Genomic DNA, 22,688 nt, shown 5'->3' with positions numbered 1-22,688 from the left:
CTCCATCACGAGTTGGTTGACCGTTATGAAATAACCGTTTAGCAGATGACAGCGGATGTGTTCCTGATATCGTTATTACAATCTCTAAATCTATTTAGGATAAAAGTTTTCATGTCAAAGTTATACCTATATAAACCAGTGACCAAACTGAAACTAGATTCAGTATTAGAACCAAGAAAACTTCTCATTAAGAATATTAGATTATAGCTCGAATACTTTATCAGCAATGCTATAAATATTAGTAACCAAACAGTTGATTTAATCAATGCACCACCAAATCAATGTTTTTGCGATTTATACTTTTATGTTCGTCCTTATTTAAAAGAATTATAAGAAGAACAGTAGACAATGGACTGTATTAATCAAACAAGACTATTGGCATTTGATTCTAACTGCCTGAGTATCATAAGTGCCAAGAAAAGATTCTCACAAACAAGACTTAATGATAGCAAGACTTCTCTTTTTGAAAATGATAGGAAGAGGCGAGACTTACTGAAAGAAAAGTGCTTGCTCGGACATTGCGCTTTAATCATGTTTAGTTTTATTTATCAGTGTAACCTATTTTTACTCTGATTTTTCTTAATTGTTCAATTCGAATTTTATTGCATGTCTTTGAATGTTTATGTCTCTGAAATAACATAGTGACCAGAGGTCAGCTCCTATGTTTGCCATGTATAGCACGAGTTTTATCAAAATAGTGTATGTCATTCCTTCAATTGTATAATTGTATGCAATTAGCATTCAATAAGAATTTATATATAAAAGTAAATTCACAAAAATACTGAACTCGAGGAAAATTCAAAACAGAAAGTCCCAAACAAATGTTTGTTGATGTGGTTCATAAATGTTTCTCTTTTTTTTTATATAGGTTTACTATAAAATTTTCAAATTGTTACTTGGTTTGAGAGTTGTTTCATTGGCACTAATACCACATCTTCTTTCTCTATAACCTACCTTAAAAACTTGATTGACCACTGAATCACGCAATTAAGTTCATGGTCAGGTGATTCTACCAGTTAGACAAATAGTAAGATGATTTGGTATAATGTCTCTTAGATGTGTTATAAAATACAGAAATTGATACAATTTACCTTCGTTCTTTCAAAACATGTACAATTACTCAAAAGTTGACAAATTTGATATGCCTATCGTCCCTCTTTAACAGTTTGTTAGATTTTTAGCATTTTTATTGTATTTTTACATCAATGCCTCAACTCAAGGAGACAGTTGAACGCATTTTTAACCATGACACATTCATTATGTCTAATCCCTAGTCTGCAATTATGGTTTTTCGTTGGTTTTTTTTTAGCTCTTTGACTAATTCAGCCCATGGTTGTGCTCCTTTGAATCGTACCACAATTTTTTCATCCAGGGTCTTTTTATCATATAATCGTTACTTTATGGTATACGTTTTGCTCAATGCTGAAAGCCAAATTGGTGATCGGTAATTGTATAAATAGAATTTACTATGGTGTTTTCATATTGAAAGTGTATTTTGAGAAAGTCCTTGTAAAGGCAACAGTAGTATACCGCTGTTCAAAAGTCATAAATCGATTAAGGGAAAACAAATCCGGGTTACAGACTAAAACTGAGGGAAACTCATCAAATATAAGAGTAAAACTGTTTCAACGGAACAACAGGCACACTAAAGTGCAACAATACAAACACCAACATACATAGAAACGGAGTATATGTTAACAACTGCCATATTTCTGACTTGTTTGAGGACATTTTAAGAAAACCTGGCTTTATTTCTAGCCAAACCTTCCGCTTATATGTCAATGTAAATATATCGCAATGTATTTCACTTCATGAAAGGAATACAGTACAAACATACACAAGAACACTCAGCACAAACTAACACATAAATGCATTATATAATAGTACGATGACAACATGTAAACCGCCGAATAACATCGTACATCATCCTTTAACGACAGCACAGGAATCAAAAAGTGACGCATTGTTGTGACGTATATATAATCTTGATTATACAATTTTATGAAACAAGATACCACAAATTTCCAATTATTTACACAATACTAGTCCAAATAATTATCATGAGTATGACGGTCTTGAAAGGCTACTAGTTTTTTTTAAATTAGTGCTGTGAAGACGTCATAATTATTTAATTAGACAAGCACAATATTTATCAACGGAAAATTGAAATTAATGGTTGTTCTTTGACTTTGACTTCCAGTCTTGTCGGTGCTGTTACTTAGGTCAAGTTTGATATTGACTTGAAAAGTCAAAGTTTTGCAAGATGTCTTCATTAAACAATTTTTTTTTCTGACATTGCTTTACATTTATGAATTGAATATATGAGGGACTCATCGTTGATGGATTTATGCACCAAAACAGATTTATAGAATGCAATAAATTCAGGATAAACATATCACTTTAAAGAATGGTAAATATTTTTAATGTATAATTACATAGTATGAATGTTTGTAAGCTCTTCTATGTTCCTAGTGTGAATGTTTGTATGGACTATGTACATGACTGTATGACGTATTTAGTATGAATGTTTGTTTCTAAAATTGGAAGAATAGGCAAAAGTACCTACAAAATACATTTTCATATATTAAACTCAGTTTAAGTTGGTATGTTTTAAGTAGTTTCATTTAGAGTCGGCACATATGTACAATTAACAACAAACACTAACTTGAGTAACCTTAATATTTTATGATTTTGGGAGAATAGGCAAAAGTACCTTCAAAATCATTTACAGTCGGCACATACATGTATGTACAATTAACAACAAACATTAACTTGAGTAAGCTTAATATTTTAAGTTTTTTTACATCTGACTTATAACATTAATACAAAACATTACTTTCAACAAAGTTTTATGTAAGACAAATACATTTCCATTCTCAATTTTAATTTACACATAAGCATAAAAAAATACTAGCACGCTTATTAACTTAATTCTAACTGGATTTCCGAATGAAATATCGGTCATGAATTGTGTACGGTTGCAAAACAGTATCCGTGCATTTACTCATTAACCGTGCAATCAAAGCTTTTCAAATTTTGATACGTTTTGTTCTGATTACAAAATGTAGGTCAAGTTCAATAATGACGTTTTTCACTTTCACCGTTCAGAAGTTATGGTTTTTGAAAGTTTGAAAAATGGCGTTTCCAGACTTGTCGGTGCTGTTACTTATAAACCGTTTAACCAAAGCTTTTTCAATTTTAATATCTTATTTCTTTTGAAAAAATGGAGGTCAAGTTTGATATTGACGATTAACACTTTCACCACACAGGAGTTGTGGTTCTATAAAGATTGCAAAATGGTGTTTCCAGTTGTCGTGTCCGTGCTTAACTGATTTTAAAACCATTTAACCAAAGCTTTTCAAATTTTAATTTGTTGTTACTAAAAACAAAACGAAGGTAAAGTTCAGTATTAATGATTGACACTTCTACCCTTCAGGAGTTATGGTCCTTGTGGTATTGAATAATGCAAGGACACAAAGTACTTAAAGATTTAACATCTTTTAATTGAAAAAAATGAAGAAAAACAGCACCATCTGTAAATGGGCAACTTTATTTATAATATATTAACAATTGTCTTATAAAATTAAAAGATTTTGCATTGAAAATTGTAAGCAGAATTCGAGTATAAAACACCAGTTTGAAGCCTCAAAAGAAAGTTCCTCAATACTGACTACATTCAAAATCTGAAAATTTTTAAAAGCTAGACACAAAAAAACTACTGCACACATGTACATTTTCAATTTTAGTACAAAATTTGAACATTTTATATTCAAATCTAAGTCCAATAATCATCATTGATCTAATATTTCAACATTGGCCCAATATTTAAACTTTCGTTTCAAAATAAATTCCAAAAGTAGTACCAGCTGAGTAGTTCACATAGTGTCTGTATAAAGGGTAGACAATTAGATGTCTTGTATTGCAATTTGATTCATTCTCTCCAAATCTGCTCAATTGTGGTCAAACATGAACTTGATGCTCAATTTCAACTTCAATTGCCAATGCTGAAAAGAAAGAAAATCATTACTACATGAAGTAATTTAAAATAAAATAAACCAAATATTTTGCACATTTACTATACAACCATTTTAAACAACTCATGAAAAGTAACATGCATCCAAATATTAACAGAAGAACCTAAAAACTCAATACTGTGTACTTAACATAGGCCTAAACCTACAAAAAAAGTGTCCAGCAAAGCAGTTTACCTTAACACTGTATATTGCATTAAGGCAGGAAACATAGTCCTAACCATGTTTACAACTTGCTTTATCTGCCTCTAAATTTCATATGTCAGTTGGTCAATTAACAGTCAGCTGTTCAGTATGCGATGTATTTATGAGATATTGGTCAGAACATTAACTACTCTTTAAGATCAAGGATGAAACTCTCAATTGATTAAACATGAACACCAAATCATGTCTGATAAAGCTGTTCTTCACATGAATTGATAACATGCATTTACAAACACAGTCAGAGGTAGACAATCTTCTTAATTTTCCTGTCTGAAACAACCCTATGATCATGATGATGGAATTAAAACATATTTAAACCCATAAAAACGTTTTCTGGCATAACATTAACATAAATTATCGTTGACAACTCCGAGGCAAAAACGCACTAGTAAACCATAACTACTAAGATTTTTGTCAAAAGGGAGACAAAAACAATAACATGCCTGAAGAACTCAGCTTTATACGACTTTCGATTACTTAGTATTTTAAACTGTAAGTATATTGACATTCGTTGCATTTTGATAAATAAAAATTGTTGTTGTTGCATAAAAACTTCAAATGAACAATATCTAAAATGTTGAAACTTGAAAAGGAACCTTCTTTATGAGGTAAAACATTTCACTGAAATTCACAAAATTTTAATAGAATTACTTGAGGTATCATATGAAAAGACTATAATTGAATTCCTACCAATTATAGACCAATATCTAGGGACAAGATATTCAAAAATATTTAAAATTGAAATGTTATCTTGTCTTTTGTAAGTTTTGCTGTAAAAAAATTTAAAATCCAGAGACAGCAGAACAGATTACCGTATAGACAATCTATAACTGTTTTGGATTTCATCCTCATATAATTTGAGCAATCAGAAAATGTATGTACCTGATTTTATTTCATTTTCAATTCTTTGATGAACAATTTTCACTTCCTCTTCAGATATTGTTTTGGCCAAAATTTCGCTTAGGTGATCTATATACAATCTTGCTGGTTTACTATATTGATCAAATCTTTTCAAAAGATCAGTGACAATATTGCACAAATCATTGAACCGTTTATCATCAAGTCTAAATGTTCGAGAGTGTTGTAGTTCATTCCTGGTGAGTCGTATGCGTTCAATATCATCTCCAATAGCTATGTCTGTAACCTGTTTATCTTGCCAAGATCCTCCCCATGGCCCAGGAGGACATCGTCGGTGGTTTGAATTACTTGGAACATGTTTATTAAGTTTCCTGTGCTCACTGTATAAGTAGGTTATATCACAATCGCTCCTTGCACATATGTTTGGTTTATCTTGTTTGAGTAAATCATATAAAGCATTGGCAAGAACATTCAGAACAATCATTCCCATCTTTGCAAAATTGAACTCCTCCTTGGTAAACTGAAAATATTTTAAAAGTTTAAAAAAGTTCTGTAAAATATGTTAATTGCAAAATAAAAATCCAAGATATTATTCAATAACTGATCACCTAGATTTGAATAAAACAATTTTGGAAATATCAGATTGATAGCAAACAGGATTTTCCTGCAGAAAACGGTATTTGCAGTCTGGATCCCTTAACAGGATCAAGTAAAAAGTTAAAATTGCGAAACCGGTTTGACCTGCGAGGTCAAACTCTGGTCAGTGGAGCAAGTATGGACACAAAATTTAAGCTGAAAACACCTCTGAATTAGGATTGTGATTGAATATTTGACACAGCATAGGTTTGTGACACAAAATGGATGTGGTTAAAGAACTGAATAATTAAACATGGCATTTTCCAATTAAGGTCTTATATCCAAAATCTAAGTCCATTGTTAGAATCAGCGTATCAAAAAGCACCAATAATTTTTTTTTTTTATGAAATCAAACAAAACTTTAATGTAGGATCCTTTTGGACCTCAATGTGGACCAAATTGATAAAGGCGACTATAATCCAAAATATCTCAATACATGGTTAGATTCAGTATTTCAAAGAACCCCATAAATTAAATTTTTGTTGAATCAAACAAAGTTTTATTTTGGACCCTAATTTGGACCAACTTTACAACTGGTTCCGAATATCTTAAATTCAAATACAGGTTCAGATTCAGCATTTGAAAGAACCATACATATACTTTGATGTATGTTGAAATGAAACACAGTTTAATCTTATTCATGTAATTTTCTGTTCATATAAAAAAAATCAAATAAATAGTTCTCACAAATTAGAAATGATGTGTTATATATCTATTTTCAATTCATAACCAATAATATAATACCCATGGCTAAAATATTGTTTAAATCAGAATATCAAAGAGCCCCAAGTATTCATTTTTGATAATTTGACAAAGTTTAATTTAGGACCCTTTGGACCTCAATGTGATATTATCTAATTTATAATTAAAATTAATAAAGATTCTGCATGTCAAAGAAACCTATATATATATATATATATATACTATATCTATATTAAATTTATGTTGAAATTAAACTCATTTTAATTTTGTACCTGATTTGGACCAATTGAAACCTTGGACAAAAGTTAGAAAACTAAATTTATGTTTATTGATAAACAATATGAGTTTAGTTTTTAAAAGAGTTCACTTCATCAAAAAGAAATATATATAACATTCAGAAAACTAGTTTTTACAGAATAACAAACAAAACTACCACAAAATTCTTCAAACAATTTACCACAGAAAAGAAAAAAAATCCAAAATTTTATAGATCATTAATACAATGGCTTTTAAAAATCTCCAAGATGGCGAAAGACACTCATACTACCTTAAATTGGTGAATTCGTTACATACCCCTGTTGAACTGCCTGTTCTATTTGGCCCTTCAGAGACACTTGAAAATGCTTCCATACCACTTTGAAGATTGAGATGCACCTAAAAAATATATACATTAATTTAATTAATATATCAGTCATAACAGAATAAAGAGATTTTGATTCTTTTATTATTTTAGGCTTACATATTGACAATTATTGGCATACATTTGCAAAATAAACGAACATAATGCCACCATTTCTTTAAAAATCAATAAGAAGGGGAAACAGCTAGGTCACTTCAAATTTTGAGCAACATGTATTTAAGAGTTCCAATTTTTATTTCAACATTATAATCAATTATTCCAAGTTTTACCCCAGATTTTTGAACACAGTTGAAATTGTTAAAATTCGTCCATACAACAAATATAGTTGACCTATTGCATATAGTATTTGAAAAAAAGACCAAAACTGAAAAACTTAACTTTGACCACAGAACCATGAACATGATGTCAATTGCAAGGTCAGATGGCACCTGCCAACTAGATATGTATACCTTACAATCATTCCATACACCAAATAAAGAAAACCTATTGCAAACCGTATAAGAAAAACAGACCAAAACATAAAAACTTAACACTAATCAATGAACCGTGAAAATGAAATCAAGGTCAAATGAAACCTGCACGACTGACATATAGATCATAAAATATCCCTTACACCAAATATAGTTGACCTATTGCATATAGTATTAGAAAAAAAGACCAAAACTCAAAAACTTAACTATAACCACTGAACCATGAAAACAAAGTCAAGGTCAGATGGCACCTGCCAATTGGACATGTACCTTAAAGTCCTTCAATACACAGAATATACTAGACCTATCGCTTATAGTATGCAAGATATGGACTTAACCACAAAAACTTAACCTTTTTCACTGACCCATGGAATGATGTCTAGGTCAAGTGAAAACTGTCTGACCGGCATGAGGACCTTGCAAGGTATGTTCATAACAAATATAGTTATCCTATAACTAATAATAAGAAAGAATTTAACATTACTATGTTCAGTATGAAAATATTTAAAATATGATTTACAATTATTCCATCAGTCTCAAATAGCCTTTTACCTTTGTAGAAAATGTTTGACTTTTCCTAGTGGTTTCTGTTTTAGGATCTGTTTCTGGAACATCTTCAAAAGGCATCTGGGGCAACTAAAATGATATTCAAAACAGTAACAATTATCATTTTATCAAATTATTAACAAATCTGTAAAGGACATTTCTAGTTAAAAATCTTAAACAATTATGGATTTATACCACAATAAACATGATATGATCATCAAAAACCAATGATGGTGGTTGTTGAGTACATGGAAGAAGTCAGAAAATGATAATATAAAAACCTGGCATTTTATATGCAGATGTGACACATAAATGTTCATTTAAAATTTTCCAGATCTCAGATTATTTTCTAATTTTCATTGACTGTCATAAAGACAATAACAATCAAAACCAAGGAGTAAAAAAGGACTCATAAAACCAAAGGACATTTACATCAACAGTTATAAATAAGAAATAAGAAATAAGAAACAACACGAACTCCACAAAAATCATTGAATGTTTATGGACGATAAATTAATTCTTGATTATTTCTTAAAATTTTAATAAACAGTAGAGAATATGAAAAAATTAAATGATAATCTTAGCATATGAAAAATAATAAAGTATTAGAGGATGGGGCTTTTTCATATCTCTGACTACAATCAATGGTCTATTCTGAACACTTCTTCAAAACTAATTAAACATTTGATTAATTAAATAAAATCAAAAATCACATTTTTTACTCTTCTTGCATACGAATCAAGTATGCTACTTGATAGAGATAACACATTTCTAGCGATTGTTATACAAGTAAGAGATATAGCAAGCTATAAAATCTGGTTTAATCCACCATTATCTAGATAAGAAAATGTCTGTAACAAGTTAGGAATATGACAGTTTTTATCCATTCGTTTGGTGTGTTTGAGCTTTTGATTTTTCAATTTGAAAATGAACATTCTGTTTTGAATTTTTCGCGGTGTTCAGTATTTTTGTTACTTAACTTTTTACAAACAAATTTGTTTATTAAGAAATGTTAACTATGTTAATATAACATTATTATGATTATGAAAACAAAATGAGCAAACCTGTTGTTGGGAGAATAGCCAGAACAGATTATATTAAGTTCATATAAAGCTTTTACAATAATGTACAACAGTAAAGCGAAAATCAATATTTTTATGAGTTTATTTTAGTATTAATCAAAATATAGCTCTTCACGAAATTACTAAATAAAAGAGCTACATTGTAACCACAAGAACACATAAATGTATCGTACGTAAGAATTGATTCAAATTGAAAAATCAGATGAAATCTTATTTTTCTTTTTTCGTATTTTCTATTGTTTTATTGAATGTATCATGCATTTACAAATAATTTAATTTTCACAAGTAAACACTGGCGATTTCAAATCATTCTTATTTAAAAACAACAGTTCTCTTTTATAACATTCCCTATCAATGAAATAAATTTTTGTAAAAAAAAAACACAGGCTGGAATAACTAACAGTTACTATGTGTGTTAAATTCATAAAACGTTTTATTGAACCATATAAGTTCGAACAAGGCATTTGTTATAGATTACATGTCTAAAAACAACTTTGTGTTTGTAGTTTTAAGTGGAGTACTGTATATTTTTATGGCGGATTTAAAGGTTTTTTTAGAGAGCCCGGGCTCCCCTTTTGTGAGAAAAATTTGATTGCTTGTATAGGGAATCACTGAAGCATGACTTGAACCGGTCCCCTCTTATAAAATTTCTGGATCCCCCACTGGGTTTCCTAAAGATAACTCCAATGAGTGCAACTTCAGAAAAATAGCACTGTTCACCTAAAATTTTGTGCTGATTGTCAATTAGTTTCTTGTATAGTGTTTTGTAAACCGGTGTTAAACTGTTGATTGGTTTATTTCAAGGGTCTTACATTTAAATCCAAACCTTATCTAAAAGATTAACTTACAGAAAGGTTTTGTCTCTGTGGATCTGACCATTCATCAGTATAACTATGTGTAGTTCTACAGATGCCACAATAATATATTTCAGTCTGCTCTTCACTAAACTCTTTGAATCCTGTCACAGACTTTGGTTTTGTTAGGCTACATTCCCACTTTTTCTCAAATTTGACATTTGACATCTTAAATCTTGTATCTATTATCTGGACTATTTCCTCTGTCACAAAGTTAGCAATATAATTGTACAACCCTCTTTCTATTTGTTTCCCAAACTGCAAAACCTGAATTTGAATAATATTCAGACCTTTCATTACCAGTAACTTTCTTAATTTTGGTGTCTTCTGTAACTCAAAGACAGCAGATCCTCGGAAAAGAGCAATTTGTCTTTTCTGTTCTTTTGTAGCAACTTCAGCAACGTCATATTCCCTGCACAATGAGGCAATCAAATGATTCATCAGATATGGTGGCAAAAACTTAAACTTAAAACATAACCAGGTAGATTTTTCACAGGTATTTTCTGTCACATTAAACAGCTGATAAATGTCATATTCAGGTTCTGCTTTAATCATACAAGGTACATAATAGCATTGTTTTTCACCAGGACCATCTTTATTGGATATGGTTGGACGTATGATGATATCAAATTTTTCCATTACTTTCAGGATATGGTCCTTATGTTTGTACAAAACGTTTTGTTCTTTTTTTAACATTTCCTCTATTACTTCCCTGTGTAATTTCCCTCTACTGTAAAAATCCTCCCATCGGCTTTGATTCCTGATACTTACATCTCGGAACTTCTTTGCTGTTACAATGCACTTAAACACATCAGACAACCATTGTGTATCTAAAATAATGTAATCTGGAAGATCCTCAAAATAAATTAAAGCTCTGATTTCATGGTGGAATTTCAAATATAATATTAGTTCCTCATCTTTCAATGGCTCTGGTGATCTAGAAGAAATCTGTGTTAGTTCCTGCAAGGTTATAATTGGTAACTCATTCTTCTTTTCTTGAAGAAGCTTTTCCAGCTGAATAAATTTTAATGGATAGTTTTCATTCCATGTTCTCATATTTCTTGCTAACTTTAAGATGCTTTGTCGTATTTGCTGGAAAACACTGTTATCGTCCTCTGTATTAGAAATGAAAACTGCGTCCCTTATATGCTGACGCTGATCGTCAGTCATATTTGCAGTATACTTTAAAAGGTTTTCTTTGCATGCTTCTTCAAACTAAAAAAAGAATAATTGTTTGGTACATTTGAACTAAACAAACAGAAATATTTGCTTTTGCTTAGTATCTTCACCTGCAAAATTTAAAAATTAAAGAACCTTTATGGTGCGAGCTTCCATACCCACAACCCTACACAAGGGCAAAATCTTATAATAAAATTAAGCCACAAGTTTTGTATTGACTCTGAGATATGAATCTTTTCAGATAATATTTCAGGCAGTAATATAGTTTATAAAGTAAAACCTTGATATTAGATCTAGTGACAAAATATCTATACGGACTTTCCTCTATGTCCATAATTCCAAGTAATGTTACATCCAAAAATGCAGTATTCATTTTTTGTCTCTGTTTTAATAGCTTTGACCTTTAACTTTGACATAGTCAACATTAATAAGGATCTTACCTTCGTTATATGAGAACGTATATCTAAAAAAAACTTATCTACAAAATGTAAAACATTTGAGTCAGCATCTAAAACAAAACTGACGAAAAAGACTGACTAACAGACAAGTTTTGTCACAACCCTTGCGTTGCATTTTAACTCATAGTGGTGTATATTATTTAGTGGTGAACATCTTGAATTGTATGGTAGGCAGATTCGTGTGGCATAATTATCAGAGAGGACACTCCTATAAAAGAGGAGCAAAATATACCAGATGGACAGTCAAACTCATAGATCGAAAATAAACTGACAACGTCATAGCTAAAAAAGAAAAAAGACAAAGACAAACAGACAAATCATAGTACACAAGCCACAACATAGAAAACGTAAGACTAACCAACACCAACCCAACCAAACACTTGGGGTGATATCAGGTGTTCCGAAAGGATAAGCAGATCCTGCTCCACATGTGGCACATGTTGTGTTGCTTATATTATTACAAACCCGGTAAATAGTCTTATTCCGTAAGTCACATTCCAGAAAAGGTAAAGGGATTGTAGTTAAGACATAAAGAACAGGAATCTGATGTTCAGTAGTTTTCGTTTGTTGATATGGATCATAAGTGTTTCTCGTTTCTCGTTTTTTATATAGATAAGCCCGTTGGCTTTCCTGTTTGAATGGTTTTACACTAGTAATTATTTTGGGACCCTTGATAGCTTGCTGTTTGGTGTGAGCCAAGGCTCCTTGTTGAAGACCACACTTTGACCTATAATGGTTTACTTTTATAAGTTGTGACTTGGATGGACAGTTGTCTCATTGGCACTCATACCACATTTTCTTATATCTATATCCGATATCATCTGTGAAATAAATGTATTTAATAACGGTCAACTAACTTGAAAACAAGTGTCGTCCTAATCGGCATAATAGTTTCAGACAATAACATTTTTATTTGATGTTTTGGCAGAATTTATTTCAAATATTAGCTATTTTTTTTATCTTGGATTTCAAGATCATCAAACTTTGATTCAGGCATATTTTCAATTAATCTGTCAAACAGTTTCAAAGAAAAAAAATCGTATGTATCTAAAGAAGATTTCTTATTGCTGAGTGTCGAGTTGGTAGCTATGAAAGTCGAATTAATATTTAAATGCAAAAGGGAAGCAGATTAATGGAATACAGATGACGGACGATAGTCGAAAAACGTAAAGAAATGACTAAAGCCAATCATGGTTAATAGAAATTTGATTTGAAGATGTACATTTTCAATACCTTTCTTGACTCAGATGTCAAAGCATCTTTCCAAGTGCCAACAATAACTACAGGTGGATCAATATCATCTGATGTTGTCTTGTTGACATTAGATTTATTTCTGTCCTCTTCCAGTCTACTGTAACAATGTATCGAGTTCATCCATAATTGGAATAAATCTGCAAGATGATATCACAAGGATTTTACATTAATTGAGTATTTCATTAAATGTAATGAATTTTTTCAGTTATATGTATGTAAGACGATAACATATTTACATTAACAGCAATAAGAAGACAATGTGAAGTATTGTAAGTTCATATTTTCGCATAAATTTACAATGATTGCAACTATAGCCAAGATAACACATTATAAATACAATGTTAATTATCATATGTAAATATTAAGGGTATGTTTTTCATGATAAATATTAATCAAATTTAGTTTCTGCTTGGAATAATAGGGCCCATCTTGTGTCATGGTGTGGTCTGTCATTCAATAAAATTTTAACTTTATTTTAAAATAAGAAGGAGATGTGGTATGATTGCCAATAGAAAACTATCCACAAAAAAAACGAGTTGAAATAAACACCTTTAGTTCAGTATACGCACTTCATCAATGAACTAAAGGTAGACTTTTTTCTCCAAACCAAAAATCAATAACTTTAGTTAAAGATATACACACAGGAACGGAAACAATTTTACTGCATCCAAACAGCACTATTTCTATATTCTAATACTTTTTTGTCACCTTCTCTTTAGACAATATGAAACAATGTTATCACGAATATGATAGCATCATTACCTTGAGCCTCTTTGTCATCAGCCTCATTAAGTTTTGTAACAACAAGATAAATTGCATCTGGAGACAAAAAAGTTTGATGTGTGTGATAAAACTCTTCATCTCCTGCAAAATCCCATAACAATAATGTGGCATACTCCTCTTTGTCATGTAAATCTACCGCAGATTTTAACATATTTTTAATATCACTATGTGCTTGTTCTAAAGATAAGTTTGAATTTGGTTGTTGACCGTGAGATGAATCAGCAACACAATGTGTAACCTGAGTTTCAGCGCCTGTAGGATGATTAACTGGAGAATCACCAAAGCGTTTTGCTGATGTGTTGTTCTTAAAGGCTTTGTTGGCTGTTGCTTCTCCAAATGACTCGACAGTTCCTTTGCCCTGACTACTAAGTGATTCCTCATAAGGTTTTAACAGTCTGACACACAGTTCAGTTGCTTTATGTTTGCCTATGATTAGAAAATACAGTATTAAGAATACGTTGTTTTTCATATTTTGTATTTAAACAGGAGGTATTAGCTAAATGTTGATAGGACATCCAGGGAAGGTACTGGCACATTATTGTAAACACTTTTAATTTCAATTTCAATTATAAATCAACAGTACAGAAGAAAAAAATCACACCCCTTATAGATGAAATTTGAAAATAAGTTCCTTCCTTGTGCTAAATGATTCCATAAAACAACTGTTTTGCCAATTTGCATTTAGTATCTCAAAAATAAACATATACCAATTAACCATGAAAATGAGATAAAGGTTAAACAAACCCTGCAGAAAAAAAAAACAATTTATCACGATCATTCCACCAAAAATATTGTTGACATGTTGCTTTCAGTATCTAAAACAACGAAAACAAACCAGAAACTAATCGGTCAACTGACTATACAGAGGTAAGATAAACCTACCAGGCAGATATATACACATTACATTTTTCGAGTGATTTTATCGGGATTTTTCGAGTGTGAGCACTTTTTTTTCGAGTGATTATGAACAAAAGTGTAAACAAACAGACTTCATTTCTAACAAGACGTGATATAGACGCTTGAGTTGAATGTACAAAGTTATATTATTTTAATAGTACTTGATGTAGAAAGATATTACTAATCGTTAAAAAAAAGTTAAAATAAGCCATAAAATGCTTTAATTCCAGAATACATAATAAAGCCATTTTTGTACGCATAACACTGATATTGTTTAAGGAAATGCATACATGGAATCTATATATCCTCAGATATACAGACACTTTACAAAAATTCTTGTTTATCCATTGAAAACGACATTTTAAGACTAAATTCATTTTTTTTATTATCGGTTTTTTTCGAGAGCAGTCCGGGCTTTTTCGAGTGTGTCCGATTTTTTTCGAGTGATTATACAAATTTCCTATAGCTTAAAATGCTATTTGTCAGTGTATTCACGTTTAAAAACAATGAACAAAGGTTCAAATTAAGTACGTTTCCAGGCATGAACCAATGCATTCGTTTTATAATGGTGTTCTAACATTTACATGTTAAAAGCATTCGTCTATTTGTACATGTATATTGTTGTTTGTCATTTCTTATGACTTACAAGTACAGTATACACTTGTGATGTCATCAATATTTTGTAAGCATAGACAATTTGGTTTAAGGTGTACATACAGATAGTTTGTATTCCTAATGAGCTATTCATTGCATTGTTGCGTATGTATAAAATCTAATTCAAATGTTTTTTGTCAATTAGAATAGTAATGGGACGAATTAAGTGTGTCTGTATTTGTTTTTCTTTCTTCATTTTTTCTCCATGGATTTTTTTTTGTCTTGGGGCAGGGGGGAGGCCTCCATTCGTAGAATGTGTTTTATTACATAGCATTTTTCTGAATTTTCTTTGCTGTCCACTACTAAGGTTTCTTAGTTTTGTATTTTCTATTTACGTTTTGTAATAGACAGCTGAGCCAGGGTGGTATGATACACCTGCCACGTTTTTAAAGTTCGTTTAGAACTCTAATGCATGGTTGTGTCTTATTTTCTATTTCTTGCATGAATAGAAATTTATCGTACCACACTACAAGGAGTGTGCTATGAAATAGCCCGGTACGAAAATCTGCGTTAATGTGATCATCATAAGACGATATCACGGCATTTTCACAGGCTATTCGGTTGATGACCAATCAAAGGTAACGACGATGTACATTTCGTGTGCAAAATACTAAAACAACGATTCGCGGAATTTTTAATTTAACTAAATGAGAATGTTGACCATATTACGACAACTAGGTTTTATAACTTGTGAGAATGGGATATCGCTGAATTTCAACTCTCATTATAAAATTCAAATAATAATAATAAACTCGCCAAAGAAAATACATTAAGCTCAACTGGCCCAAAAAGGTCAAGTGAGATTTTCTCATCACTTGGTGTTCGTCGTGGTATGTCGTCGTCGTCCGTTAATTTTTACAAAAATCTTCTCCTTTGAATGTACTTGACTAAGTTCATTATAGATAGAGATAACTGTAAACAGCAATAATTTTCAGTTAAGTAAGGTCTACAAACAAGTCAATATCACCGGCAAAACAGAGAATTGTGTCATGAATTCTATTTTTGTCTTTAATGTTGAAGAGTGTCCTTTGTTTAAAATGCACTGTAGCAAGGTGAGTGACACAGTCTCTATATATTATACTTTAGCTTTTTCTAATAAAATCCCATAAATCGGAAACGTAAAATCTAAAATTTATAAAATCCAAAAGGGAGGAAACCACAATAGACAGAAAATTCACCGAATTTTCATGTAAATCGATTACAGAGTTTGTGAGTTTTTGTCCGACATGCTGACAATGAACGGATGGACAACGGGTTACCATGATACGTTCCGTATAAAAACTCCATGGTTCAACACGAAATTTTTTATTTACTTTGACAACAAAAGTACCATTGAATGAAGTTGAAAAGATTATAATTCCCCTTTACTATGTTGTAAAGACTTTTAAAACGAATGTCGATGCAATAATTTCCTATTTTATACTGGAAAGTTGTGGTTAAACGTTTCCCGAACAGAAAATTTGCATTAAATTCAAAAAGGTTAATTTTGATCAATGTAGTAATATGTTTGTGTGATTAATTGAGAACACATGATATTTCCATTCATTAAATTACAGGTATAAACTAGAAAAGTCATTGTTTAAAGTCTAGAAAACCATTTTTTTTAATCGATTTTTTTGTAAAAAAAAACCGGACCATTTGTTTAAAAACCCGGACGATTTCACAGTTACTCTCGAAAAAGCCCGGACATTTTGGTTAACTACAAGGAAATTGTGCTTCTTTGTTGGAGTAAATATGTATAGTTTTCAATATAAGATGGGTAGTAATGTAAAAAACTATTATAATTACGAAATAGAAGTTGAATGAACTTATCGCAAGCTTTATCACTCGAAAAAGCCCGAACTACACTCGACAAAAATGGACCAAATCACTCGAAAAACCACGATCCTAGCCGGACACTATACCTAGCGTGCTATTGCATATAGTTACTAGAAAAACAGACAAAAATCCCAAAAAACTATTGGTGTATAGCTCAAAGTCAGTTGAATCCTGTCTGATAGACATCTAGACCATAGACCAAATGTATATATCCTATTACTTTTAATGAGTCAGAATTTCACTAAAGAATGCACACGGTGAAATGTCTAGCCTGTTTTACTTATCATTAAGTTTATGTTGAAAGTCTGTAATATGACGGTTTACTACAAGTATCACATACATGTTACATAATCTATGTTCTATGACCATGATGTCACGGGCAGACGAATTATGCCAGACACACATGTACACCTTACTATCAATTCATACACTTGCTTAACAGATTAAACGATAAAATGTTAACATTGACAAATAAACCATCAATGTCATAAAAATTCTACCAGACATACTTCGAAATATATAGTTGACCTATTGCTTATAGTATGTATCTGAGAAATATTTACACCAACAAAAAACCAACTTAAAATATGATTATACAAAATCCAAGTATTAGAACAGTTTTTGACCCTTTTTCCTATACGGTTATGACCTCAACCCCCAAAATCAACTGACCATTTTTGTTTTTTGTATGGAACCTTGTTGAAAAAATGTATACAGACCCATAGAATTTTCCTCAAGTTTTTGTTTAGAAACCAGAAAATTCTTCTATTTTGGCACAAAATTGTCACCTTATTTCTAACGGGTTTGGTTCATGGCCCCTTAAATCAATCCCAACATTCCTTTTATTGAGGTTTGGATTCTTGGGGTACAAGACATTAATGATATTAAACTTTTAGCATATGAATTTCATATAAAAATATGCAACAAGAAATAAGTATGTGAGAGTGCTTACAATGCAATGTTCAATATATAATGTAAAGGACAAAATTCTCTAAAAAATATTGAACGCCAGTGTTTTTAATTTTTTTCTAAAACATAACTTAATGACTAATTCCTTAAAATTGTTGCTAGTTGAACAATATTAGCTATCCTTCCAGTTTTCTATTAAGTGTTTTGAGAATGTGTTTGACTTTTTCTCGTCTTTTATTATCTGCAAATCGTTTTCAGTTTACCTCTACTTGTGAGTTTTAAAAACAAGAAATTTGCGAGTTCTAACAATGCAATTTCCTATAAAATTTACATTTCCAAGCTAAATACCTCCTTTAAATATTTTTTAATCAGGGTTTGAAGCCATAAAACTTTGCTCAGTGCTGGGAGCACAAAAATCATGATCGAAACATGAAGTTGAGCATTTTGATTGGTTGATTTTGGAGTATGAGTACACACAACTGACTCGAAAGTTTTATGACTTCAAGGCCAGGACTTGTTTCAAAATAAAATAATTTTTTGACATGAGTTCATGAATTTCCTACATGAAATGTAGATTTGTTGAATTGATTAGTTATAGATAAGGCCGTTACAACTCTCAATGGAATTGCTTCATATTTTTCCAAGTTTTGGGCCTTATAAAGCCGATCATACGGTATAATGTTCTCATTGTTGATGGCCGTATGGTTGCCTATAATTGCTTATATCCACCTCCTTTAAACTTTGGTTGATAGTTGTCTCATTGGCAATCATATCATATCTCCTTGTTTTTATATTGAGTGCTTTCAATGCAATTATCGATACAATATTTACTCATATTATCTGCACTGATTTCCAAACTTATCTGAGACAAGGCTGATGTTCATTTAAAAAATCTAGCAAAAAATGTACGTGTGATATTTTTCTATATTTCTATGCCTTCTACAGTAACATTGCACTGAGGACAAACAAGCATGGCTAATGGTAAAATGTAAAAAAAAGTTCCATGAATGTAAGATGTGCCAATCCGAATACATCAGCACAGCAAATTTCATTGACTGACATAAGCGATACCTTATAACAAACTTGTACATGTAATATGCAAAATATAAAGACAACAGATTATGATCTAGAGAGCCGGTCAAACAATCTCCACAGAAATGAGATTTGTCAATGTTAATACAACTGCAAACCTAATTTCATTGGCTAACTTCAAATGGTTCCCCTTATACTAGCTTTAAAACAAACTGTAATAGTTTGTTGAAGTTTTTGGCGTTGATCACGCCACACGTCAGTCTAGCGTTTAAGACTTCGTAAAATTTTGGTAAATCTATTACCTCTTAGACCCCTTGAACTTTGAACTAAGTGACTTCAACATCAATTGAAATTTTCACTCTTAGGCATATATATATATGTTACAGGCATTTTCTAAATTTAGGCATTTTGTTAAATGACTGAATTTTCAGGCAATTTTCAAAATGCTTAACCTTGACAGGCATTATACAAAATGACTAAAAATACCTAATCATTTTGTAAAATGACTGAAATTTGTAAGCAAAATTCCACAAATTGCCTGTTGTGTTTCAGGCAATTTGTAGAAGGAGGATACCATTGAGATGCATATGGCAAAAGTTGACAAAATCACAATATTTTGCATAGAAAATAACTAAAGGTTCGGTAGAACTAATTTATTCGCCAAAAACCAGATCAGAAGTTTTTTATGCCTTATGATATGTTCTTTTTAGTGAAACTACATTAAGTACGTACTCACTCTGTATTTCAAATATCAAAAGTGAATTTTTGATTATTTTGTCAAAATGACAAAAAGACAAATTGTTCTGTCAATAGAACAAAATTATCAATCACTTTTTTTTTTAAAAATATAGATTCAAAATATTGAAGTAAAACATATAGAGTAGAGAAAAAATCGTTTTTAATTGACCGATTGCTGTTTTTTTTTGCTTTCAGTAGCAAATATGTCATGTATTTTTTAAAACGTGAAAAATTTGGTTATGATTCTACAGTAGATTGACCTTGACAAAGGACAGAAATTTAGACTGTAGCTTGCAATTGAAATGAAAGTATTTTGGATAGGAACAAAAAATTCCCCTGCAGAACAGCCAGAGTTCTCAAAGGGTTGTCCGACCATCTTAAGATGTCAGGGCTGATAGATTTTAACCTGATGAAATTTTTAACCCCCATGTCAGATTTGATCTAAATGCATTAGATTTAGAGATATATTAGGCCAACAACTGTATTTTACCCATATGTTCTATTTATAGCCATGTTGGCCATTTTTTGTGGCAATCGAAGATAAAATGGAGATATTTTTTAAACAAGATACTCTAATGATGATTGTGGCCAAGTTTGGTTAAATTTTACCTAGTAGTTCCATAGGAGAACATGTTGACACATTCCCATTTTCCTTTTTCAATTTTATTGTAATAGTTAACAGACAAAGATGGAAAACAGACTTGACTCCTTTGGCTAGGAGAGCTGAAAAACGGCAAAGAAAAGAAAAATTACAATGCTTTGAAAGAAGCGTTTCCTGCTAAAGAGGGATCACCCGCCATGGGCAGATCTGCTAATGAGTTCCGTTAAAGCTATAAGTAAAAAGATGCGGATAAAAGAATCAGGATAATACCTTGATTTTTTTTTTGGAACATATGAAAAATAAGATATGCATGTGTGACGTGTGTGCTTATTGAAAACCTTATGTTGCCTAACGTTAAGTATTTTATATGTAAAGGTAATGAAAGAGCTAAAAGTCTGATGATCCAGATTTCTCGGAGATTCGGATTTTACGCCAAACAATATATTTGCAAAAAATGAAGACAACTATTGTGTACAATTCTGTCGTGCAAACATTTTGAGAAATTTTTAAAAAAATTGTCAAGTTCTGTGCTTGTGTGAATTGTAATAATTCAGTAAAATATATTCTTTATTATTCAAGCTCTACTTTTTTAATTCAGTAATTATCATAAATAAAACAGCTCTGGCGTTCAAAGCTTTCAACTGTTTTTCTTGATATTTTATTCTATAAAATAATTTCAGGCATTTATGTATAATGACTGAATCTTGTAGCCATTTTACAAAATGCCTAAATTTAGAAAATGCCTAAATTTAGAAAATGCCTGTAACATATATATAAGTAAGTATTCAACAGATGGGGCAGTATGCGCAATTGTTTCTCCATAGGCGGTAATGGTAACGTTTTTCTTCTGTAGCTCAGCCCATATCGTGAACTTGTATATGTATGATGGCTTGTTTCGAAGCTGAGACATTTTTACATATGTGGTTAAATTTTCGGGGTACGAAGTGTGATTCATTTTTCCGTAAGTTAGAATACCCCGAAAATCCTTTTGTGATGCGGCTCTTCATGGTAAAAAAAAGTCCCTTTTTTTCACACAATAATTTCTTTGAAAATTGAATACTTTGAATACGTATAATAACTCCATAGTTTTAACACATTTATTCTAAGGTCCTATACTTTCCAGATCAACACAAATGATTAAACTCAGTCACTTGTTAAAAATTGAAACATGTCTAATATCACTACACAGAAATTGTTTGCTTACAAACAACTTTTGTGTTCCTCAATCGGAGGCGCATTAGGGATATTGTCCCAGATATAGTCTAAGAAAATTTTTCCAAATTTCACTTTATTTATACATTTGTAGGGAGTGTGATCCTGATGCATGGAAGCTTTTCTTCAAATAAAATTTTAAGCAATTTTTGTCAATTTGAGTCCCATCATTCTTAATAAAAATTATTTCAAAAGAAAAACCTGGCAAAACAAGTTCCTAACTTGTATTCAATATAAATGTTGAAGCCCACATGACATCAATTTTATATACGGTATACCTGCATTTTATCGTTATAAAAATATGTCATACATACTTTTACTTGTTCGAGAGTTAACTTGGATCTTTATTCATTATCTGATTTTCACTCATTTAATTACTTAGATCTTCAAGTGAAATTTAAAAAGTCAACTTAACCTAAAGAGTGATTAACTTTTGATTCTGGTCAACATCTACATTACTTGTAAGTGTTTGTAATATTTTGTGAATAAAGTGGTAGGCCTTAAATATGAAACATGAAGAAAAAAATTGAGTTCATATATTTAAAGTATTTCTGAAGAATGAAATAGTTTTTTATTAAGGTTTATAAATCATACCTCCTAATTTGTTCCATATGCCTTCATCTGTGTTTGCTTTACATTTAATTCTATGAATTTCAATTCCATTTGTACTGGGTACATCTCCATGGCTTATTCCTTCTCCGAACAATCTCTTAAGCAATGAAGTTTTCCCTACACCCTTCATTCCAACAATAACCAAACGAATGTCCCTTTTCTTCTCAGAGCCAGACCTAAGTAATTCAAGGTACAAAGGAACTGACTTTTTGTCAGCCATTAATTCTATTTCAGTTGGAATAAAATGATCTACAACGAAATAATTTCTAACGATTAAGAGATATTTTTTATCAATAATTAAGAAGATTTATAAGGCCAACTAAAATTAATTAGTAGATTTTCATCCAAATGAAAAAAATGGGGCGGCTGGGAGGATTTTTTTTCTTATGAAACCCTATTGTGACGTGTTCTTCATATATGCAAGTGTAATAATAAGCTTATATCATGTATATACAGGTATAAAGAATCGTACATAATTTTTTCAAATCTCAAATAAAAATCTGATTAGCATTCCAGTG

The 22,688-nt window shown here is 31.1% G+C and overlaps 1 protein-coding gene across 1 annotated transcript; it reads right to left on the bottom strand.

Moving 5' to 3' along the window:
- Window positions 1-2,418: 2,418 nt before the first annotated feature.
- LOC139497711 (uncharacterized) lies at window positions 2,419-22,390 on the bottom strand. Its single transcript, XM_071285947.1, has 8 exons — window positions 22,153-22,390; window positions 13,677-14,123; window positions 12,894-13,051; window positions 10,018-11,238; window positions 8,094-8,177; window positions 7,005-7,085; window positions 5,118-5,613; window positions 2,419-4,004 (listed from the first exon to the last, which is right to left on the bottom strand). The coding sequence occupies exons 1-8, from the start codon at window positions 22,388-22,390 to the stop codon at window positions 3,961-3,963; spliced, it is 2,769 nt and encodes a 922-aa protein (XP_071142048.1). The 3' UTR covers window positions 2,419-3,960.
- Window positions 22,391-22,688: the final 298 nt, after the last annotated feature.

This window comes from Mytilus edulis, chromosome 12, assembly GCF_963676685.1.
Source record: "Mytilus edulis chromosome 12, xbMytEdul2.2, whole genome shotgun sequence".
In the NCBI taxonomy this organism is placed as follows: domain Eukaryota; kingdom Metazoa; phylum Mollusca; class Bivalvia; order Mytilida; family Mytilidae; genus Mytilus; species Mytilus edulis.
This window is presented reverse-complemented; position numbering and strand designations above follow the sequence as displayed.